The sequence below is a fragment of the Numida meleagris genome, chromosome 6, assembly GCF_002078875.1.
Source record: "Numida meleagris isolate 19003 breed g44 Domestic line chromosome 6, NumMel1.0, whole genome shotgun sequence".
In the NCBI taxonomy this organism is placed as follows: Eukaryota; Metazoa; Chordata; class Aves; order Galliformes; family Numididae; genus Numida; species Numida meleagris.
Genome location: NC_034414.1, coordinates 46,980,364 through 47,004,727, shown reverse-complemented (window position 1 = coordinate 47,004,727; position 24,364 = coordinate 46,980,364). Strand labels below are relative to the sequence as shown.

Sequence of the window (24,364 nt, the reverse complement as noted above, 5' to 3'; positions counted from 1 at the left end):
AGATCTCTTCTCCACATCATCTACACACAAGACTTCAGCTTTTGAATATCAGATATCAGTATTGCTGTTCTTCAGTCTTAACTCAAGCAAGGCTTTCAGTGGTGACTGCAAATGCCAGGGTCCTGAAGCAAGGACTATGAAGGATAGGCTGCTATTATAATTGCTAATAACTATGCTAATATTGCTAAGAACAAAAGCTGGATATGGTTTTGTGCATATCAATTTTTCCCTGTCTTGTCTTTTTGGACCACGGCCACGAAAAGACTCACCACCACACTGCAGAAATGCAGCATTGCTTGGCCATGTCAGATGCAAATTTATTCCATGTAGTGAGAAGAAATTTGAATCTCAAATACAACTGAATTAACCACAAAAAATATATAGATTATAAAGTAGGAAAAAAAAAGTCAATTCATCAGAGAACTGAAGTAGTGAAGTCACTGGGACATTCACAGTGGAGATCCTGATGTTTAAGCAATAGGCTGAATGTTGTCAACTCATTTAACCCAGTCTTACATTCCTGTGTTTTCTGAAACATTGTTTGTACTTCAGGCCTACTAGTAGAAAAATTGTTTTTGAAAATAAGAGTATTTTAAAAGAACTTGAACAAACGAATAATGTTTACCAGCAACATACAACAGCCTTTTTGCACTGAGTCCAGGATGCTCAGTTCCCTTATGGGCTTTCCAAAATATAATCCTTTTCTCTAACTAAGCTCCCACTTAAACTACAAACGGTAGAGATTTTTTTGTTTGTTTTCAATTCAATTGACAAATAGATACAAATTCCACTATGTCAAGTGTTAAGGCCAATTTTTTTATTTATTTTCTACAATCCAAATCAGAATGAAATATACTATTTCATTTAGGAGAGTTTTTTTAATGTAATTTAGGAGCATGAGGAGTTCTGTGTTTACAGTTTATTGGGAATTAAGCCAAAGAACAAATTAGTGAAGAGATCATGCCCACACTAAAGAAATTGCTGAGTATACTACCTGTCTTAATGTAGTGCCTTGGCAACTAAGAGTGCTCAAGCTCCAAGAAGAACTTGACAAATCTGTTCAAGCAAGATCAAACTGGAAGTTCAGAGAATTTAGCATTGTATCTCATAGTTCAGGAGAACTTTTGCAGGAATACAGTGATAGGACAAGGGGGAATCGCTTTAAGCTCAAGGAGGGAAGGGTTAGGTTGTATGTCAGGGGGAAGTTATTTACAGAGAGAGTGATGAGGTGCTGGAACAGGCTGCCCAGAGAGGTTGTGGATGCTCCATCCCTGGAGGCGTTCAAGACCAGGTTGGATGAAGCCCTGGGCAGCCTGGTCTAGCACCAGATCTGGAGGTTGGTGGCCCTGCCTCTGGCAGGGGGGTTGGAACTTGATGATCCTTGAGGTCCCTTCCAATGCAAGCCCTTCTATGATTCTATGATTCTATGAATACCAGCTTCCCCTATTTGGTCATTTATAGAAGGAACATCACTCAATGTTTACCACTCAGTTAATTGTAGTGTACCAATAAATACTTTACTGAATAGCTGGTATGCTCTTGAGAAAGAAAGCAAAGACCTGGTTTCTCCTCTAAAGGGAATGGTCACTTTGAAAGGCTAGGGAGCTGGCAAAGCCTCTACAATGCTCTGCATCTGTTCCTGCCCTCCCTTTTGTTTGCCTCAGCTCTAGTTAATACTGACGTAGCCTTTTATGAAATGGCACGTTTTAAACAGCATTGGAAACTGCTTCTGATGCTGAGTAGCTTAGGGCCTGTCTGTAAAATAATTCTCGTAGTCCAATTCTCATTGGACATGCGGGGCCAAATCCTATTGGGCTTCTGAAGGGCTGGATGCAGAGTTTACTCTTCTCTTGCTTCCCATGAAAGACATAATGTATTTACTGGAATATAACCCGCCCTCTTTATGCCATTTATGGGAAACACGTCACTCAGAGTTTATCAGGCAGTTAATTTATAACAGGCAAAACCAGATGATCACTCTTTGGAAGAGTAAATATTTGTTGAAAATCTTCTATATGGGACAGTCACCTTCACGTGGTTTTTAAACATCGTTGATTAAGTAACAGAGAAACTACCTGATAGGTAAGTCGAGGTTTATCTGAATCATTTGGATTGTAAAGAGGAGGATTATTTTATTGTGTATATTAATATTCTTTAATATATTATATACAGATAATATTCCTCATATATTCTCTAAAAAGGATTATTTAAATGGTTGTAGATCTTATTCAGTGTTATAATATATTGGATGTTTCTTTTGCTATAGCATCTTCAAAAGAGAAAAACTGAAAAAATAACTTTATCATGTTTTTATTAATGAACTTTCTATTCCTTTTGTAAAGGAAGCTCTCAAAACTAGTAATAATTCACTAATAACTCTAATTCACTCTAGGAACGTAAAATGCAAACCTAAAATGTGCAAAAATATCACTTTATTGTTACCAAAACTGTTTTTTCCTAGTCCTAGAAGACTGTATTTCTAACTGTTACTGAATGACAAAGGTGATATAATATTTATGTTATATTGTTGCAATCTCAGTCTTGCAGTGACTGTTTAGTGAAATGTTGATGTTCTTAACTCCTGCAATGTGTGTAACACATGGGCATTTGCATGTGCTTGAGGAAGCAGGACTCCTTCCCTGAGTGCGGAATGGTCTGTACACAAGGCTAGGTTTGCCCCTGTCTTCTCAGTCTGAAATCCATTTGTGCTGGGATGGCAGTGCAACCTGGAATGCAACTCATGGCATTCCCTATTTGGTTTCCCCATCTCCCTGGGAAGACTTGGTGGCCCTTCTGAGACAAGTATCAAGCAGCCCTTTCAGAACAAGATGCTGCAGTGGGATCTGTCAAGGGCAGCGTTGTCAGGTGTTGCACAGAAACTGCACTGTGCACAGAAAAGATGAAGAAAATGTCAGAATCATAGAATGGGTTAGGTTGGAAGGGACACGAAAGCCCACCTAGTTCCAACCCCCCTGCCAGGGGATGGTTGCCATTCATCAGATGAGGCTACCCAGGGCCCCATCCAGTCTGGACCTGAACCCCAGGAATCCACAGGGGCATCCACAGCTTCACTGGACAACTTGTGCCACTGCCTCACCGCCCTCTGTGATGGAGTACTACCAGAAGCTATGCTTTCCAGTCCCTGTCTCCAACTTTGCAGTGTCCAGGGTTACCCCTCTGAAGAAGCAATGATTCCCTGGGGAAAAAAAAGCCTCACAGGTTTTCAGGTCCAGGAGAGGTCCTTTTTGTTGCCACAGCACTGAGGCAGGAAAAGTACTTTGTGCCTATTATTTAACTTCTCACAGAAGAAGGGGCCTACACAATGAGGAGGGGTGCCTGGCAGTTGCTGTAAGAGCTCTTAACACCTTTGCTTATGATTGGTCAGGGACAGTAAGTCTCCCAGATCTGGCACCCCTTTTGCCAAGGCAGGAGATGAACTTGAGGCAAACCTTTCCCTACTCTGCTCCTGCTGAAACCAGACCTCCCAAGTGCCGGGATGTGCAGCACATCAGCTTAGACAAGGGCCAGCAGATAGAGCTGAGAGCTGTGTTTCATTAGTCTTTTGGAGATTACCTCAAACACAGATTAAACAAGCATGAAAGCATTCATGATCTGCATCTCATTGAAGATAAAGCAAGAGTTAATGGGAAAGAAAAAGAAAGAAAAAATATTCACAGCCACACTAAACTGCATATTTTAGTGTTCCCTGACTGTTGTGCCCTCAAGAGAAGGCACAAAATTCAGAGATCTCACTGCCTCCCCATTAAGCAATTACAGCCCATCTGTGTCACATCAAGTACAGAACGTGACCTATTATCTCCAAGGAAAATAGTGCACCACCTGGCTGCCAAAAACACTCTGTGACTTGGCACCCAAATGTCCCTGTACTCAGATCAACGTACCTTTTTGGGACTAACTCCCACAGCCTGAATCAAGCAACTGTGAAATTCATCTGAACTCTGAATAAATGGCAATCAAATAAAACCAGTTTTCCCATATGCCAAATCACAAACTGTATGACTATTAAAGATCCTTAACTAAATAGACATCGTTAATAGTTGCCATGTGTTTTCTAGATTGTTGAATTGCTTTAATGATGGGCCCTGCAATCAATATTTTCCTCTTAGGCTGGATTTTAGAAAAAATTTATTTACAGAAAGAGTGGTGAGATATTGGCACAGGATGTCCAAGGAGGTGGTGGAGTCACTGTCCCTGAAGGTGTTCAAGAAAAAGGGTAGAGGTTGCACTGAGGAGTCATGCATGGGTTGGTGTTTGGACTAGATGACCTTAGTGGTCTTTCCAACCTTGATAATTCCATGATTCTATCTCTTTTATCTATTATCACACCACTGCTACACACAGGAATTTTGTGCAGGCTTAGTGGTCTTGTGCACTCTGTTCTATCTGCAATGGGAAAATTCACCTCCATTCAAGATTTTTCCATAAAGTGTAATTCAATGCCAATTTATGGGAGAAAAATTCACATACCGCTTTAATGTAAAGATGAATGATGAGCATGTTTTCAATTTTATGCTTGAAAAGTATATTTGCATGTTTGATACTAAAGTTTGCCTGAGGCTTTTCCAGAAAACATGTCCAGATCTCTCCAAACATTTTGTTTTGTGATGAGAGAACCTCTGTTAAATTTGCAACATGAATTCACAACACGTATAAATTTCTAAGCAACCTGTATCAGAAGGAAGAGAAGTGAAATGAAATTATGAAATGCAAGTATTTCTCATACTGACATTGTATTTCCAGTTCTGAGCTTCATAATCTTTCCAGGGCTTCATGAATATAAGCAGTAACATGAAACTTCATGTTGACCTACTAGAAACAACTGAACACATTGGGCATCCAACAGAGTACATTAGCACTATAGCACCTTCCTCTACATGACATTGAGGTTAGGACTTCAGCCTTGTTCTCTTGGTGAGAGAGAGGTTGATCTTCCTGATACAGCCACATACTGAGATGTTATTACTAGGGAATTGAACACTGTAGCCAAAATATTACCTTGAGTGCTGCTCTGTGTATTGCATAAAAAGCCTAGTATGTCTTAACAAAATTTATCCGGCCTTTCACAGAATTTTGACCTTCTTTCTGATGTTTTTGGCAGTGGAGTGCTGATCACATTCACTGGCAAAAATTTCCTGCATAATCTGTTCCCGCTTCTCCAGGGCCACATCAGTATACTCCTTCATATTTACAGAAGTACTTCACCTATTGCTTGTATACAAAGCTCCAGATGCTTTAGTGATACTGAAAATGAACTAGATAGAAGCTCTTTAATTCTTGTCATGAGTGTATCTGAAGCCTAGCTCTCCATGATGTATCAAGGGAAGAGTTGACCAGCAAGAGATCTGATTACATATACCACTAAAATCTGCAATGTCTCAAATTTTTAGCCCAAATGAACTTTTCTGCACGTGCACCAAAGAAAGTAAAAAAGTACTCAACCCTGTTTTGGGGGGCTTTTTTTTATTTTTTTATTTTTATTTTTTTTTTAGTATAACAATCTTTCAATAATAATCAATGCCCCTCAAATCATGTATTCATCAAAGAGCTGCTGATGCCACATATCATTAGGATCTTTGTTTTCCTTTACACATGTGAAAGATAGCTCATCTTGACTGAGCGTTATTACTGTTTGGTTCCCTACTAAACTATGGCTACTTATTTCAAGACCATTTTTTCAACATAGTTAGATGAATGACTGGGTAAAAGTACCATACACACAGATTCTGTCTCACTTTAGACCAGCTTTGTGCAATCTATATGTCAGTGGAGTCAATCCTGATTTATTCTGATGAGCTTGGCTTAAGATCTTCTCTCTTTCAAAGACAGACTGTTTTTGTCTGATTTTAGTTTTCTACATAACTAGACATATATATCCTTCAAAAAATTTCTCCTGGGAAAACAAGGCATAAGGTAAATGGCAGAAGTCTGATTTTCAAAGTTTGCAAAAGTAATTAGCAGTGTGGAATTCCAGCATTCTCTGAGTCATCTCTGAAATGTTTAAAATTTATAACATGAAGTTTTTTTATGATTGGTTCTTGGAATTCACCACTTCTGGAACAAAACCTAGTGGTTGTAATTTGATTTATGTGTATAACATATACAAAGGTATATGTCTGTTTTAATATAACATCCTCTAAATCTCAAGGACAGGTTGTTTTCTGGATTGGCTTTTATCAAATCAGATGGTTTTTATGTTTCTCAAATGTTTGCTGTTTTTTTTATTTTCTAAGGAGTTGAATCTTGCTGATGTAGCATGCCACTGATATAAAACACCTGAGGTAACAAATAGTACGTGTCAGCATTTCTTCAGAAGGAATGGTAACTCTCAGGCCACTACCAATAGACGGATCCCATAAGAATGGCAACCATGATTAAGACCCCATGACATGGAGAATACAAGCCACCTGTGAGTGGCAATGAAGAGCAGGAAGTTACAGGTCTCATCTCCTAAGTAGGTCACTATTAGTCTGTGTCAGAACTGTTCAGGGAAAATGCCACTTCCAACATTAGCTGCCTGGAGAGCTTTTGCTTACAGATGACACAGGAAAAAAAACTACCATACAGGCTAAAAAAGGCACTTTTTTTTTTATCTTTGAGCTGGATGTTCCACTTGAAATTTGGGTTTGATTTTCTAAAGGAACTAGAAATTACAAGGAAAAATCAGTGAAAGTCTTTCAAATCAAACTGCCAATAGCAGATCATAGCATTTCTTCTGAATTCTTTTACTGAATTTGGGAACTTCTCCCTTCCACTGATCTAAATTTGATCCTTCAGATAGGAACAACTTCTTAGGTTTACAGCATGTACACTGAAGATTCAGAAATATCTCCTTCCTACATCCATGACCTTTTTGCTGTGAACCAAATAAACTAAATAATCATCGAGTTGCTCTCTGTTTTTTCATTTTCTTTACTAGGAGGAAGATAGGGAAAAAAAAAGCTCATTATCAGATAGCAACATGAAAATCGGAATTTATCTTCTTCTTTTATGTGAAGTATGTTTTGAAATCAGCAAGGCTGACATCAAATCTAAATTTCCAAAGAAGGAGAAGAGGCTGAATTTCTTAGGAAGAAATAAAAATGTCAGTATTTCTGAAGAATGGCTTCAACATAAAAATGACTCTAAACCTTTAGAAGAGCAAGATCTTGAAGAGTTTACTCTTCACAATTTCACTGAAAAGACAGCAAATTTTGGATTTAATCTCTACCGAAAAATTGCAATGAAACTTGATAACAATATAATTATCTCTCCCCTTTCTGTATCAACTCTCATGGCTACATATTTGCTGGCAGCCAAAGGGGAAACGCACAGACAAATAGCAAAAGCTCTAAACCTGCATGCTTTGAAGGACAGAGATCATCGTTATTTACCAGCATTGTTTAAACAACTGAAAGATAACATCACAACAAATGAAGAACTTCTCTTTGTGCAAGGTATTCTTTCTTTCATCCAAAAGGACTTTGTAGTCAAGGAAGGTTTCCTCAATTTATCTAAGCAGTACTTCGATATGGAATTCCTGCATGTAGACTTTCAAAACATCACACAAGCAAAGTTTGTTATAAATCAAAACATTAAAAAAAGGACCAAAGGAAAAATATCAGAGCTTTTTGAAGAAGCTGACCGACATTCTAAACTGCTACTTTTGGACTACATTTTTTTTAAAGGTAACTATTGTTTTCATTCTGCAAAATGGTTATTTATTAGAAGAAATAGAACTCTGACTTTACCAACATCAGGGGAAACTTAAATTAATTTACATTTCCTACATTGTCTACATTGTCTCTAAATAGATTTACTTTCTTCTAATAAGTTTATTTAACAGGAAATTATTTTTCATGATAGGGAGCCACTATTCTTTTATGCTTTCTTCCACACAGCAAAGAGTCATAAAAAAGCAAAAGGCCCTACATCAATCCTCTGAACAATCCTTCTTTGTGACTAAGAATTTTAATTTTTAACTCAGCCACTGAAATGAAAAAATCCTAATCCTGACAGTTTTTTTTTGAATAAAATATACCGGGTATACAAATCAATTGTCTGACTTTCCATAGTACACAAATTCATGAGAACAAAAATTGTTTCCCTATTCCAGTCAAGAATCTTTTTCCCTGAGAAACCGGGAGAGAAAAGTGGTCCCTGCTGGTGACAGGGAGCATGGCCCCCACTTGACTCCAAACAGCCAACGAATGCCGCAGGTACCTGGTTAGGTAAAAGCAAATCTGAAGAGGTAGGAGAACAAAGGAGAAGAGAGGAATGCTGTGCAGAGAACCCATGCTTAAGCCACTGCTGTAGTCTAGGGCACTCAGGAAAGTGGAAATCTCACTAAAATAAACACGTATGAGAACAAAGAAAATTACCCTGCAGCCATAAAGCTGTTTATTCTTAGAGATTTAAAAGACTGCAGTTTATCCAATGCCAATTTTACTTTCCCTTGCAGAAAACCAGAGGAAAGAGATAAATGGCTGTGACCAAGATTGAAAGCGAGTGCAGAAATCAGAATCAATAGCCTGAAAGAGGTCACATTCTAGAGCACCTTCTCAGACAATGCACTGCAGAATTCCCATAGAAGAGACTGTATAATTACTTTAAAAACAGGATGTTGAACAGCTGGTAGAAATTTTCAGAGAAGATGGCATGTTAATAAAAGACAGATGCTCAGATGGCATTCTGAACTTGATGGTTCTGAACACAGATGGGTTCTGAACTTGACTGGCAACTAATCTACTGTAGAATAATATTTCCCTCCTTTCCCTGCAATTGAGCAGTTTATTTTGTGCATTCTCCTGCTGTAAAAAATTTAAAGAACATACACTAAGTATACTGCAGTTGTCATCCAGTTGTCCCAGACACAACTGACATCCACTTTAACTTGCTGCAGAAAGGAAAGGATTCTACACTTCTTTTAAAAGCTTCTGAACATTTTGTTGAACCAGTCTGAATTCACATAATTATTCCATTTTTCTTTCTGCAGGAAAATGGCTCTATCCATTTAATTCAAAATTCACAGAAATTGAAACTTTCCACATAAACAAATACAGAAGTGTGCAAGTACCCATGATGTTCAAGTCAGATAAAGTAAATTCAACTTTTGATGAGAATTTAAGGTGCAATGTGATAAAACTACCCTACAAAGGCAAAGCCTACATGCTAATTGTCATCCCAGAAAAGGGAGAAGATTATGTTTCACTTGAAGACCATTTGACAATGGAGCTTGTGGAATCCTGGCTTGCAGACATGAAGAGCAGGTATTGCTATGACATCTGATGGCCATCTTGTTTTTTATTTCCATTGCAGCAAAGCAACAAAAAAAAAAGCTTCTACTCTGAGGTGACAAGTCTGTTGACAAACAGACTCTGAGAGCGTTGACAAATTTTTCCTTACGCCTTCTCTCTTTAAATTTTGCACAGCCAGGCAAAGTGCATAATAAATGTCTATATTAGTATTTATAAATATATGCATAAATGTGTATATTTGTGGAACTTTACTTAACAATGAAAACCCAGAGTAATGGATAAATTTGAGTACGAAAATGTAAAAACAAATTGTTCCTGTGAAATGGAATTCCTGAAGCGACAGGCCTCTCCAGTGGTCAAGAAGTGAATGTGTCATCCCAGCATCAGGACGCTGGAAGTGTTCATGGAAGTATTTTATACTGAGAAGAAAATGATTTTTAGCATCTTTGGCATTCAACACAGTAGAGATGATATTCTGGTAGCCTAAATTCCAGCAGAGAATCTTTAACCTTTGCCTCTTGTTTTTACTGTTGGTGTGAAGTTTAATTCCTGAGAACCGTGTCTTTCAGCAATAACTTACTATATATCTGAAGTTCACTTTTTCTTTTTCAAACAGAAAAATGGATATTTCATTTCCAAAGTTCAAACTAGAACAAAAATACAAAATGAAGAAATTGCTTTATGCTCTTGGAATTAAAAACCTCTTTGCACGTACAGCAGATCTTAGTCATCTCACAGATCAAAAACACATAACAGTCTCACAGGTAAGCCTTCAAAAATTGTTTGCTGTTTGGATTACAGTAAACAGAGGGTCCGTGTACTATGTCATACAGACCCACTATTACGAAAGGACCTCATCTGACAAGTGTATGGAATCTGCAAATCCTAACCAGTATGGATCCCACCATAGAAGTATACACCTTGGCTGAGAAAAACAGAATGTCAAAGCATCATCACAACACAATTGTATTCCAACTCATACCAAATAGACCACTTCATACACTGTAATTTATAAAGATCGATACTTTAAACAGGTAAGTTTAAGTACCAACAACTCTAAAACTTCAAATACAGTTTTTCAAAATTGTGCTGGCTATGTAGTCATAAAAAACAACAGCAGCAACAACAAAAATTCCACCTTTCTGAGAAAACCAATCACAGAAAAAATAAACATCTAATGTATAAAATTGCAGTGTTGTTCAATTTGGCACAAACTATTTAACTTTTGTGAATTACAGTGGCAATTTGCAGCACTCTTCTCCTTTCCCTTTGATCTATAATTACTCTTTGTTGATTTTCAGCAGTTCACTTTGTGTTATCACAAAGTGATCTTGCTTGAAGAGTAGCTGCTGATATAAGAAGCAATAGGTGTGCATCAGCTACAAAGTGCCAGTCATGGTAGCTGTCTTTACTGCTTAAGGATATTGAGCAGAGAGCTTGATACTAGGGAAGCCCTTCAACTATCTTGACATAAATCATTCCTAGAATTAAGAGTTTGAAAGTTAGGAATGCACAAGTTGCCCAGGCAGGTTACCAAAACAGACCCAAATACTGGAGAAGTACTCAGAGGTACACGCAAGCTAAAAGAACAAAAGGGAAAAAGAATCAGATCCTCCTGGGCTGTGGTTGCAGTCCTAAGACCAATCCAAGACCACAGCTCAGTGCTGTCCATATTTACTCTTTGCTACCAATTGTGAGAATTAGAAATACACAAAGGAAATACAAGACTGGTGCATTTGCCTAAGCTATCACAAAATCAGGTGTGGATGACAGTTCACAGCCAGCCGTTAAGTATTTGTGAGAAATGAAATCACACCTCCCACTTTTGTGAAAATCTCTCTTGTACAGTTGCGTGTCAAAGAAAAGCACTGTACAAATGCAGCGGTTGTATCACGCTACTGGCTTCAAGAACAAGATCTAGAAGTGAAGCCTCGGGAACAAGGAAAATCACAGTGATACCTGAACTACCATCTGAACCCCTATTGCAGTCACAATGGCTACACTAACTCCTCTGTTTCTGAAGGAGACAACATATGTGGTACCAGTAACTCAGTGCTAGATTGCACAGACCTACCTTGGTGTAACCCTCAGTAGAGGCCTACTTCAATTGAATCTCTGGCACTTTGAAATTTACTCTTCATGCTTCCATTTATTTCTGTCACCTATTTTATCTCTGCATTGCATTTCAGGTTGTCCAAAAGGCAGTCATTGAAGTGGATGAAAAAGGAACTGAGGCCACAGCAGCTACTGGGTCTGAAATAATTGCATTCGCAGCACCTCCTATCATTAAAGTGGACCGACCATTTCTTTTTATGATATTTGAAGAAACTTTTAAAACTTTACTTTTCATTGGCAGGGTGGTTGATCCAACAGAAATGTGAATAAAAGTAATCGTTTTTATTGTGGTATGTAAGAGGCTTTAATTTTATTTTCTTTAAACTATTATTTACATTAGAATAAAAAGCAAAGTATGAAAATGTGAAAACCTGTTTTGTCTCTCCAGCTCGCAGTAGGTCATCCTATTGATATTTCATTAATATCTAAGTGACAAGATCGATGCACAAGAATGACAAAAGTATTTCTTGTAAAAACTATCAGACAAATTAAAAACAAACAAACAAACCTTAAAGAACTAAACTTTCAAAGTTCAACATTTTAGTGACAAATCTGAATGAAAATCAAAGATTCATATGCCAAAATATTCAGGAAGCTCATTCCCAAACACTGCAGTTTGATATTCCCCAAGGCTATCTTCTGCTGAAATGAGGCTTAAGAGCCTTACATGGGCGTTAGCCATTTTTGCCACTTGTCACAACAGAAGCAGGATCAAGCCCTGAAAAAGAATTTACAGCCCATATCCAGAGATCTTTATTTCTATAGAAAAGCTGTAGGTAAAACAGCGCTGCAGATTGGGAAGTCCTGGAGCTGTCCAACAGAAGTAACACAGGAAGGGCTGACGGAAGGATACACAAGACATCAGGAGTACTATATAAGGAAGACATACAGACCAAAAAAACGTCTAAAAAGAGCATTAAAAGATTACATAATGGGATTTTAATTATGTGGTAGGGTTACTGAGTGGAGAATTAAAGTTGATAAAAAGTGACAGACAAATGACAGGTGACAGACAACGTAGAACTTACTACATGCTTATAGAGGGGAGAAATAGCTAGGGTTCAAGTCTAGGAAGTTACTAATTGTTCTGCTGTATTCTAATAAAGGTATCTGAAAGCCAAACACAGTTATGAGTCCTGTTATGCAGCTGAGTACTGCTGATTTGATTTGGTTGCTGGCAGAAGTCAAACTAAGAACACTGAGCAGCCTCTGGTGCCCATGGGTCACAGCTGTACCTGCTATGTTGAGGCAGCCATCCCTGGGGAAGGGAGAGTATCTGTTTCCATCAGGGAAACAGAAGCCAAATCTTTGAGGAGCCATCACATCTGCATCAATATTGAATGTCAAAAACATCACGGTACTTGAAGCAGCTTTCAAGGAAATCTGATTAGCAAGATCCTACGCCAAGCTGCAGAACAAACTGGAACTTGAGTGTTTCCACGGAATCCAAACCATGTTTATGACCAGAAAAAGAGAAAACACCTAAATCCAACAGTGGTCTAAGAAGCTGAAGTATTTAGATAATAAAACACTACTAAATCCAACATCTTATACTTCACACAAGACAGCATAAATCTAGCATTATTACTATGTTAAATAAATTCTTTCTATGGGTAAATGCTTTTATTTTAGTTATAAAAGATGCCCTGAGGAAAAAACATTTATTTCAAGAACATGCATGTACAGCATTGTCCTAGTTTTATTTTGAGTAAATCATCATTCATACTTCTACATTATAAAAAGTAACCACACGTGTATGCATTCACAAATCAGATCATCTTTATCATACACTAACAGAGTTAAAAAAGCAGTTATTCTTATATTAATCTATTTATGTTGCTTCCATTTTGAAATAGAGAAGCTGACAATAGCTTCATATGCTCTCTCTCAAGTATTCACATAAATAGAACTTTTTAAAATAGAATTGAATGTTTTTCCACAGATATATTTTGATAGAAACATTAGCATTAATACAAACAAATGCAGATGACATCACTGAAGCATGATTGCTTGCAATAACAGCTAATTAAAAACTAGATTCATCATTATAAATTATTCCAGTGAAAATACAATTTGAAATACTAAAAATTAAAGTATTTATACAAGAAAACTTATGAAATAATTCTTTTTTTAAATATCATTTGGAGACATCTCCTTCTAGACTGCTGTGAAAATCACACAGAATTTTTATGAACTTTACTTCGTACTTGTAAAAAACTTTACCTCCAAATTCACAGTACAACGCTACTGAAGTTTGTGTTTTATCTATATAAAACTGATCAATGGGTCAGGATTTTGATCTTAAATTAGATTTGAACATTCTTTAAAATGTGGTATTACTCTCTCACATTCATGGCAATTCCTTCTATTTCTTGAATAAAATATGGATGCTAAGAATTAATAAAATTGTAAATTGACCCAATTAAGTATTGGATATGTGCATTCTAAATCCAAGAATTTGAACTACAAAGGCATAACTGAAGAAATCAAAATCCTCTCTTTAGCTGCAGCAGCGAAGAGCACATAGCTGAAGTTGCATTTCATGACATTTCACTACAACATTAGAATTCTGCAACCAGTACATTACTTATTTTACAACTTGGGATTTTGTTTAAAAGTTAAAAGATTTTAATGCTGCAAGATGCATTTAGTCACCCCAGGCATTACGGAGTCCCATCTGGTGCTCCAGCACTATCACATGAGAATGTTGCTCCAACAGTCACTCATTCTATTCTTATCCCATCAGAAGATCTAGGAGTTTGATTTTCTGTTTTTTCTTCATGCAAAAGAAGAAACACAATATGTTGTTGTTTTATTATTAAGTAAAGCAATAAAATGTTATTGTGTGCAACATTTTATTATAACCGATCAGTGGCAGAACTATGTCATCATCTGCTCAACTTCCTAAAGCCATTATATGACTGAGCGAAAGACGCTACTTTAAGATACTTATGCTTAAAATTGTAGAAATCTAATAAAATACTGATATCAATTTATCATTAAGCAATTGATTTCAATGCAACAATAAATCTACTCCCACCTTCTACAGGATGGAAAAATCCGTACTCCCATTCTTGAAGTTAATTTCCACTGTTTTAATTGAAAGTGTAACAAAGCCAGGGACTATCTCCGTGTCTATAGACAAGATGCAAAATGATGCCTATAAAGCTGAGTATTTTTATTGGTAAACCTATAAAGTATTGAAAAATGCTAGCTTTTACCAAATGTATATTGAAATCAGTCCTGTTACAGCATTATAAGCTCAAGCAGAAAATCAGTTCTCACTCATCAATAAAAATATTTAAAAGAAAACAATAAAGCTAAGCAGTATAATAACAAAAGATCAGACTTCTTTATGGACCTTGGTGTTTACAAATCTTGTCAATTTCTGCTTCGAAATGATTTGTGTTCTAAATGGCAACTCTTCAACAGAAAGTCAGATCAGTACATTTGCTCTGCAAATTGACTTAAGGTCTCTTGTGGGATAAAATACTCAACCAGTGTTCTTAGTGACTCTTTGCTATTCTATAAGATGCTTAAAATCAGGCACTCTTCTGTGTCTCCACCATTAATGCATACAGGTACATCTGTAGCATAATTCTTGCATTTTCTGTTGCTTGAGTATTACCCAAGTTCTGGCAAATGACGCCAAATCTAATGGTCATTTTCCTGCTACCTGCCTGTGAACAGTAGATCAGGCTTTATTAAGATTTTTTTTTCTTCCAATTATATTGTTTTCAAAAAAGAGGGAATATATTAATCAGCGTACAATTCTCTGAAGTGGAAGTAATATGGAAAGTAAAGACCTCAGATCCACACCAAAATAACTTTGTGTTTTGGAAAGTTCCTATAACAGTATGAATACATGAAATATAGGAAAAGAGAAATTCTTCAGCTCTACAAGTACACTTGTCAAAAATGAACTTTTGCAGATATCCTTTAGATCAGTTTTATGGAAAAAATATTTAGTCAATTAAATAATATTTTGCCCAAATATATATCACTTCTAACTAAGAATCACTACTTTTTTTTTGCTAGTATTTAATTATTAAACAACACTTTGTTGCCCGTTCTTCCATTCTTTACAGACACATGTAAAAAACACACATATTACAAATTACCTTATTCATTTAGCAGAGCCAATTAAAAGATTAGGACTTGTCAGAATTAAGATACCTGTGCAATATTTAACCAGGACATACGTAAATTCACTTCACGATATAGTATAAATATATGCTCAATTATTTTCTCACAAGTTCTCTGCCTTGATAAGCATATAGACGACACTCATTTACAAGCAGCTATTCAATTAAAACTCTTACATAATTGTCATATTCTTCTCTCAGTAAGAGTTATTTCTGTCAATAGGATATGTATTTTGATGTTAATTTCTTTCTTCATTTAACTTAGAAAATATTGTTTCATTGAAGCAGACTCTTGGTTATTTTTTGTTTGTTTGTTCTTGAGGTTATATGTATTTCAGAAGAACTTTTTCTAAGCAAAGTTTCTTAGCACCAGAATTGACTTTCTGATCAAAAGAGAGATAGAAAGAAGCACACCTAAACATATCTGTGGTCATCAAGGTCACAAGGATGCATTTCTCGTCAACCATTCCTGAATTTGCACCTTTTACTATTTCCTTGTAGAACTGCTCCATTTTTTAAATGAAAACAATTAACTGCTGGGCCAGATTACATAAGAGGAACTGACTCGACAGTGCAATAGACATTATGTTAACTTGAGAGATGAATTTTCCCATAAGAACATAGAATATTAAAACTCATGCTCAGAGCTAAACGTAGGTCACTCTAAGCCCTCTCTTAAAGAAAAGCCCTCTCCAAAAGCTTTTTTCTTCCCTTGGTATATCCTCTTGCTTTCTGACACTATGCATTTTTGAGACTTTCTCAACCAAGGAAAGCATTAGACCATTGTACTTAACGAGATATCTACTTTCAAATAGTCTGTTAAGGTATTTATGTGAGTATAGCACACTGAGACTGGAAGCCAGGTCTCCTATTTTTCATTTTCCTGTCTGAAGTCAAAGGTATAGGCTGCACCATATTGGTCTTTTTTCTTTCCCTTTTTACTCAAACAAAATATATCAGTTTTATATTAAGTTACAGATAGAAAAAAACTTTGAAATAACTCACCACCTAACGATGACCTATGAAAAGCAAGTACTGTGGTAAGTATTTCAAAGAGTTCATTAAACTTTGCCAAGGACAGGGATAGAGTACAATTTGACTTGGCATCTTTAAACACTTCTGCTGTGAAAGCACTAATTCAACATCTACTGTTCATTTTTATTTAGTACTCATTTTCTAACATTCTCTACAAAGAAAACAGTTTTAGAAACAATTGGTGACTGCAAGCTTGATTTTGTCTTGTACAGTTAAGGTGACAAAATTTCGATTGAGAAAGAGCATGAGACTGTATCATAGTATAATGCATACAAGCAGATGAATATAAGCTATTCAGAGAACATTTTTGACATTTTTTTAAACTTTTGAGGTTTTTATTTTAGTGCTTTGCAATTTTTTACGTTCACATCTGTGAGTAAAGTCAGGGGTAGTGTTTTGACTTTTTTTTTTTTTTAAGGAAAATATTGAAGTAAAAATGGAGGATTAATACAGATGCTTATTTATTAGAATTGTAGAATCATTAAGGCTATAAAAGACCTCTAAGATCATCAAGATCAACCCATCACCACGATGCCCACTAACCAAGTCCTTCAGTACCATATCTGCATGTTTCTTGAGTTTAAGTCACCAGAAAGATTGATATCACTGTTGTTTCCCGTTGACACCTGGAAAACCAGATCTTTCCTCTTCCTTGTCTGGTGTAGCCTCCATGTCTCAGGTCCATTATCTTTGCCCAGCAAGTCATAGCCTCAGATTCTGGACACCCCTTTCACTCTCGGTCTCCCCTACCATTTCAGACTTCTAAGTCCCTTCCTTTTCTGCTAGTTGTATTTTCCATTATACTCAAGTCTACTAGTCCCAATTAACCTCTCTTTCTTGCTGTATCTGGCTCCTATGCTTTCTCCACTGTGCTTTGGCTAAGCAAGCACTTAGCAAAGAATAATCTCAGTTTGAGTCCAAAATTAGAGCTAGTCCAATGACAGTAATTCAGAACTACAAGCTATTGTCCTAAAGGAATCTGAAAAAACCTAGCTACTAGAATCTGCAGAGGTTTCACTGAGTAAGTACCCAGAGAATTTCTAAGAAAATTGTTGCATTTTTATTATAGGAGCAAACAAATTTGCTTTTCATTTTGCTCTTGCAAAACGTTGAAAAGTTTAGGCTGATGTTTACAGAAAGCCAGCCTGAGAGAGACGCCTACGATAGATGCTTATTTTCTTTTTATCTAAATGGTTAACATAAGGCAAAAAAGGCAACCTTAATAACAACTAGCATTACCAGTTCATTATTCTTCTTAAAAATTAATCATGAAATGCTTAGATGTTATTTTTGCATTTGAAAATCTTGTTAAAAAAATCAAATATATGCTTAATTTTACAGGGCTCTTTGGAGTTCTCTTTGAAGATGTTACCCATAAGATTGGTCTGACCTCTTGTCAACCACTTACATGCTCATCTTTCGGGACTGACTCTCTTTATTTCCATTGTTCTTTTGGTCAGCTGAGTTAAATGAGTTGCGAGAAGCTGTGAGGGAGCTGTGTGTTCCACTATTACCAGAGGAACGAGTCCGAAATGAATCATCTGAAATAAAGAGCTGTAGTTTAGACAAAGAATTTTGTCTGAAAACAAATAAACAGAATGAACAGAATTAGCTGTTTTTACTATAGCAATAATGGGATACTTCCCACAGGAATAATACAAAATATTAACTTGCTGTATGTGAGTAGTTTCAACTTAACAACTTCTTCAGTAATTTTATGAAAAATCAGTTAATTAACTAACGTCTACTAGTAGTGAATGGAAAAAGGTTCCTCCTGAAAATAATTCATCTCATTCTAGTCTCTAATATAAATTAATCATCCAAACTCTTCAAAAGCCAAGAGAGAGAAAGGCATTGACAGTGGTCTCTCTCACCTAATTCATTAGAAGTTGTACGATACATCTGTTTTCATGTAAGATAGGCAAATCGCAAAAACAACTTTCTCACTTTAACTAAAATGCTGATCAAGAAATGCCAAATTCAAGTTTAATTTTACTCTCTGTAACTATAACTTTAAATGAATAGGAAGAAAAAAAAATAAAATCAGAAGTTTTAGTCCAGTTAGTCTATTGTTAAGTGCTCAAACATATGGGTATTTATTGTTTTAAGTTCTTTAGGAATACAATATCTGTTACTATGCCTGTTTGATGGTGTGCCCACATACTCAGCAACCTCACAAAAAAAACCCAATGTAAACATAATGTAATAACCTACTTACCACTAAAGGATAACATACAACTCTTCCCCATTCCTGACAGTGAAGATGTATATCCCATAGCAGAGCTTTTACTTAAAAATAATAAATAAATAAAGTAAAAATTTTAAAATAAATTGGTAATTACTCCTATCAGTTGTATAATTTTCCATTCTACTGTTTGATAATATTTGAAATTATTTCTGAGTTTATCTGAAAAAAATAAAATGGAAAAGTTACGCTGACATTTCCTAAAGAATTTTGCTCAAAACATTAATATTGAAAACAAATTCATATATGACAAAAAGAGGCATACATTAACTTAAAAGGAATTCTGACAAATTTGTAGTATGCCTTAAAATTCTATTTTCTCCCTCAGTTCAAAATTGCATACCTTACCCAATTAAACAGAGAGTTGAAAATTCAGGTCACAATTCAGTGAGCAGAACACTAATTCTACAGATTCATATGCATATAATTTCTTAACAGTTTCCTATCAGTCAAACAATTAATATAAAAAAGATACTTAGAACACTTGTCTATGTTGCTGTATTTTGGATGTAGTGCTTGAGTACTGAAAGACTGGCTTCGAACCAGCTTGGATTTTTTGTCTTCTTTGCCTAAAATTATAAGTAATAAGCAATTTTAGAATGGAAATCATTGCATTTACTCAGTAAAGAACACTTTTTAATATAATCTGTCAACCTATGATAGCTGAAGAAATTGATTCAAATACCTCAATAACAATAATAAACATTATGCTACGTATTATAGAGCAAAGAATAAAATAAAACTAAAAAGCAGTAAAAACATTCCATTCTAAGAACAGATTATTTTCCTATTTGCTTAACTGAAACTCTAGCCCACAAAAATGACAGTACCTTTGCTGGGTTTTAACCATATTCTAAGTGGATTTTTAAAGAGTTCTCACCTGTTGATGTACCAGAAGAGCTCCCAGAAGCAGAAAGAGTCATACTTTTCACCAACACTGATGATGTTTTATTATCTCTACCTAAAAAAAAAAGTCTAGTATGAATACTCCTCTATGTTAAATAGCTTTACTTGAAATAAAGACAGAGAACCAGAGCAAAGTCCAGCAGTAAGCAGCAATAATATCTAATCCAATTCTACTAATACGTTAGAATACCACTGACAAGTTTTTAAATTTTAAAATGAAAGACATCAGAGAATTAAAGCCGTCATATATTTTATTAATAAACTCAAAAGCTTTCCTTCTAACATAATTAGGCCAGTTTTCATAAGTAGAAAGTAAAGAAGTACTATATACTTTAGAAGTATACAGAAAAAAAATTTATTTTTCTAAAGTTCTGGTATTAACAACATAAATAGTGTCTCCTCTCTGCTTCCTTCCCTCCTACCTATGTAAAAGTAAGAGTAATATATGTACAAACAATATGCATACAAACAAACTTACGCTTCTTTTCAAATACTTTATCATTAACATTTGCAGATCTTCCTTCATTTTGTTGCTTCTCTTTTTCTAATTGTTCCTAAAAAATGAATAACTTACTTAGGTATTACTCATCCAATAATAATATTAATACTACTACTACTACCAGTAATAATTGTTTTACAGCTAGGTTGGAAGTTGACAAAAAAGGGCATGCTTCCAACTCACCAAAGAAAAGTTAATTTCTGCTCTTTCCCACAGAACGGCTCTTTACTACAGAGCCTAATGAATATCCAGAGAATAAGTTAAATAGTAGAGTGAAATGAGAGTGTACGCATACTACACAATTCACACCAGAAGTGTTGATTTTAATTACAAAGGAACCTCAGAGATAAAGTTTCTATTCAAATATTTTTTTTGATAATCAAACATGCACAAAATACTAGATCTGACTAAAGTACACTGTAATTAAATACACTATTAATTCAAACATGAATAAAAATGTTTTTCTCAAATGGTAAAGTGCATCACAACCCTTTTAAAGGTCTAAAATAAACAACTAAAGATGACATGCCTTTATGGAAAACAACATGAAGTATTACAATACCTCAATTTTAGGGAATACATTTGTCTTTCTGCAATATTATGTAGCCTTAGAATACCTTCCAAGAGCATATCCATGTATAGGATATAGCATTAACACAGCTTTACCAACAATTTCAAGCCAATACTTGCCTCAGGATTCTTGGTCAATAGGTATCACTCCAAAAAGCTACAATAATATTAGCTTATTTTCTTTATTACATTCAGAACAAAGGCAAAGGGAACTCAGATTGTTCTAATGAAATTCATTTGTTTCACTTCAATTACCATTTAAGTGATTAAAAAAATCAGTAAATCTCCACACACAAAACCAGGTAAGTAATTCATGTCAAGGTTGCTGGAATACAGATTCTACTAAGTCACTTACTAAAATTAAGGAAACTTATTAATAATCTTAATAAGCACTATTAAAATCTGTAGCTTCTCATCTATTCAGGACTGTGACATTCCACAATTTTCTGTGTACATCACCAATTCTTTGAAAGTATGCCTCTTAGAGTATGGAAAATAAGATCTCTGTGATACAGAAGGTATGCCCATATCTATCTCATACATGACAGAAATACAGGCACTCTTCTGCAGTCTAGCTGTAGAAACAGGGTAAAAAAATAATGTTATCAAAGACTACAACACAAAGCTCACTGGAAGCTATTTTGCCACAGCCTGCCAATACTTCTATTATAAAAAATGGTAATTGTATCTGCCTAAAAACTGCTAAAGCTAAGATCAAGACCTTGATTAAGTGTACAAATGAGTACGTATCCTGAGAAGAAAAGTTTGAACCTTGAATGCAAGGAGGCAGGATGTATACGAGACAGATATCATGGACTGAGAAAATTAACATTGCAAGAGAAAGCCTGTAGCACCTCCTGATATCAAAGTGGGCCACAAATGCAGGCTCTGTAACAACTCTGCAGAGGAAACACCAACCATTTCTTGACAGTCTTGAACCCGTTCCGGCTCACTGTAGAGAAGCTCTTCTGCAAGAAGACAGAACTGTGCTAATGAAACCTGGCCTCTTCTTAAGCCTGTCAGCTTCTTAGCTTCTCACACTCTAGGCTGCAGAGTCCTTGCAAGCCATCCATCCCAGGCTCCATGAAGATGTGTGAAGTTCCTGCTGTCTCTTTTGCTTACAGTCACAACTGATGATAATTAGGTTTGTAAGTAGGAGAAACATTCTGCAGACTTCTCTTCCAAATCCTAAATATCTTGTAGTTGCTTTTTTTCCTGTAAGACCTACACTCAGACTCCCTCTTGTCAGGCTGCAGATGCCCTTTTCTGGCTAACAGGAAAGTCTATAACACCCACATCACCTCCTTCAGCACCCTTGTAGAAAAAAGATGTTATGATTTTAACTTCTTTACTTATGGAGGCTGTGTATGAATTCTGACATGTTTCATTAGTGAACTAAGTATGTCATACATACCTGACAAGTCAGTAAGCTCCCTAAAGATTTCAAAGGTGCATCGAAGTACTTGGGACTTAAGAACTATAGAAGTGTAATGTTTGAATATGTATTAATTCCAGTTGGCCTTTCTAATTGACACAGTGAAATTTGGTAGCAAAGAGAAAAGAAGTTGCATGATATTTTGAAGGACTTAACCTTATTTTCAAGTGTAAAATGAAATCAGAGTATGTTTCTCTGTAACATGTGCTTTCCCTACCTTAAAATCACTGCCTCAGCAATATTTAGCTACAAACTACTAAAAAAGATAAAGAAAAGACATCGTACTGATAAAATATACCATTTCCAAAAGGAGATGTTCTTGTCTTTCTTTTTCTTGGTCCAATAAATCATTTTCGTAAAATCTTTTCTGAAACTTCAAAATAAAATCAATAAAAATAAAAAATCATTATGTGAAAATGGGAATTAAAAGTAGTTAGTAAATACCAAAACTAGTAAGTACTTACAGCATCTAGAGAGATATCCATTCTGTCCAATTCTAACACTGTCTATAAAGAAAATCAAAATATTATTTATCCTTACACAACACCAACCCACACTTCTAATTCAAAAACTGTGAAGATGAGTGGTATTCAAAATTAAGCACATCTTTTCTCCCTAACCATTTGAAGCTTATGCTTGAATATTTGTGCTACAAATGCTTAAATTCAAGAACTGCCAGAGTATTTTCAGAGCACTGCTCAGCCTCACCATGAAGGACTCATAGACCACCAATACGCAACTCAAAATACACTAAAGGGAGCTTGGAGCAAGGGCCTCAGAAGTAAGAATGAAAGGATGATTGAGGCAGAGCAGTCTCTCCTGCAGACTGGCTCCGTAAGAGAACTACCTGCTTTAGCTGCTCCACAGCTTCTTTGAGACTGAGCACAATCATGACTTAAACTGTTTTATGAGGGTTTTACTTTATAAAAGTATTTTAACATTTGGAAGTCCTACAAATGCTTTCTCTGTTTTTGTAAAATAAAAAGACTAGCCAGACACTTTTACCTTGAAGGCTCTTGATTTTTCACTAGGGTCATGCTAGTCCTGTCTTGAGCTTTCTCTATTTTTTCACTGACACAAAATCTTTAATTCAAGTCACTAGAAAATAACTGCAATATAGGTAACCAAGAAAACACGAACTCTCTTAAATTTGACAGAACGTGTTACATCTTCTCTTAATTGTCCAAAATTACAAATAGTCATTAGTCTCCTGTCCCTACATTAAGAGACTGAAAGCAAAAGTTTGGTCATCTTTGCCTTTTAAGAGTAACCCCAATACAAAATGTTGCTTACTCTTTTTACAATAGTCAGGACATCTTTGTCTTTCTCTTGACACAAAAGTTTCCGTATACATAACTCCAACTGCTGAAGCAAATGCTTATCAGTGGGAATCTTCAGAGCAGATTTAACTTTTGGCAACAAATAGCACAGCTTGATTCTACCAAAAGGAAAAGAAAATCACCTTTTGATGCAGATTGTTTAATAAACATTAGTTTTTTATTTGCATGCTACCGTTTGACTTTAAAAACCTAGGTTTTTAGGTTTGGGATCCTGCTGAATTAAGATATGGTAGCTATAATAAATACAAGCTCTACTTAAACACTGATTTGCTTGGCAATAAACAGAGTTCAGTGAACTATACTGAATGCACGCGTGTGTGTGCAAACTATGCTTACATAAGTCATCAGTATTAGATGTCTAGACATGTCACGGATGATAACATGAATTACATCAGAAACAAAAGTGCAAAATTGCATGAAACACATGACAGAGGAACAAGACCAAAGTAACAATCTTCTTGTTAGTAGTAACTACTGAACTGCCCTTCAGGCTCTTTAGGGAACAAAAAAAAGAAGTAATTATAAAAATAAAGAAAAAATACAGCATAAAAATTAAAACCATACTAAATCCCCTTATATCTTTCTGTTCTTTTTCAATTAACTTTAACAATGAAGTAGAAAACTTACACATAAGATAAAGTCTATGCTCACTGTTAAACTATGACCACTGAAATAATTGTGTTTTTTATCTTATTATATCAGTATGTTGAAATTGATGGAAATTAATGGAAAGTGAAGTTAAGCTTGTCTCCCTAAACCCATGAAATAGCTTATTTTTTCTTCCTACCTACTGCTGTCTGCTTTAGCTTAGCACTTTTGA

General features: G+C 35.6%; 2 protein-coding genes across 7 annotated transcripts in view; one reads left to right on the top strand and one right to left on the bottom strand.

Moving 5' to 3' along the window:
- On the top strand, nucleotides 1,674–11,739 carry SERPINA10 (serpin family A member 10). The gene is made up of 5 exons (XM_021401531.1): nucleotides 1,674–2,082; nucleotides 6,938–7,685; nucleotides 8,993–9,266; nucleotides 9,871–10,018; nucleotides 11,444–11,739. The coding sequence occupies exons 2-5, from the start codon at nucleotides 6,980–6,982 to the stop codon at nucleotides 11,633–11,635; spliced, it is 1,320 nt and encodes a 439-aa protein (XP_021257206.1). The 5' UTR covers nucleotides 1,674–2,082; nucleotides 6,938–6,979; the 3' UTR covers nucleotides 11,636–11,739.
- PPP4R4 (protein phosphatase 4 regulatory subunit 4) overlaps nucleotides 12,971–24,364 on the bottom strand; it is a 59,580-nt gene continuing 48,186 nt past the window's right edge. Inside the window, exons 16-24 of one of the 6 annotated variants that reach the window (XM_021401526.1) lie at nucleotides 23,498–23,642; nucleotides 22,669–22,710; nucleotides 22,503–22,577; nucleotides 20,179–20,254; nucleotides 19,675–19,755; nucleotides 19,270–19,363; nucleotides 18,768–18,838; nucleotides 17,958–18,090; nucleotides 12,971–14,145 (exon numbers count right to left, since the gene is read on the bottom strand). In XM_021401526.1, the coding sequence (XP_021257201.1) occupies nucleotides 14,121–14,145; nucleotides 17,958–18,090; nucleotides 18,768–18,838; nucleotides 19,270–19,363; nucleotides 19,675–19,755; nucleotides 20,179–20,254; nucleotides 22,503–22,577; nucleotides 22,669–22,710; nucleotides 23,498–23,642 (742 nt within the window). In that variant the 3' untranslated portion in view covers nucleotides 12,971–14,120. Of the gene's footprint in view, nucleotides 14,146–17,957; nucleotides 18,091–18,767; nucleotides 18,839–19,269; nucleotides 19,364–19,674; nucleotides 19,756–20,178; nucleotides 20,255–21,623; nucleotides 21,738–22,489; nucleotides 22,578–22,668; nucleotides 22,711–23,497; nucleotides 23,643–24,364 lie in introns of those variants that run through there. The other 5 variants (XM_021401524.1, XM_021401525.1, XR_002440198.1 and 2 more) reach the window with 5 other exon arrangements.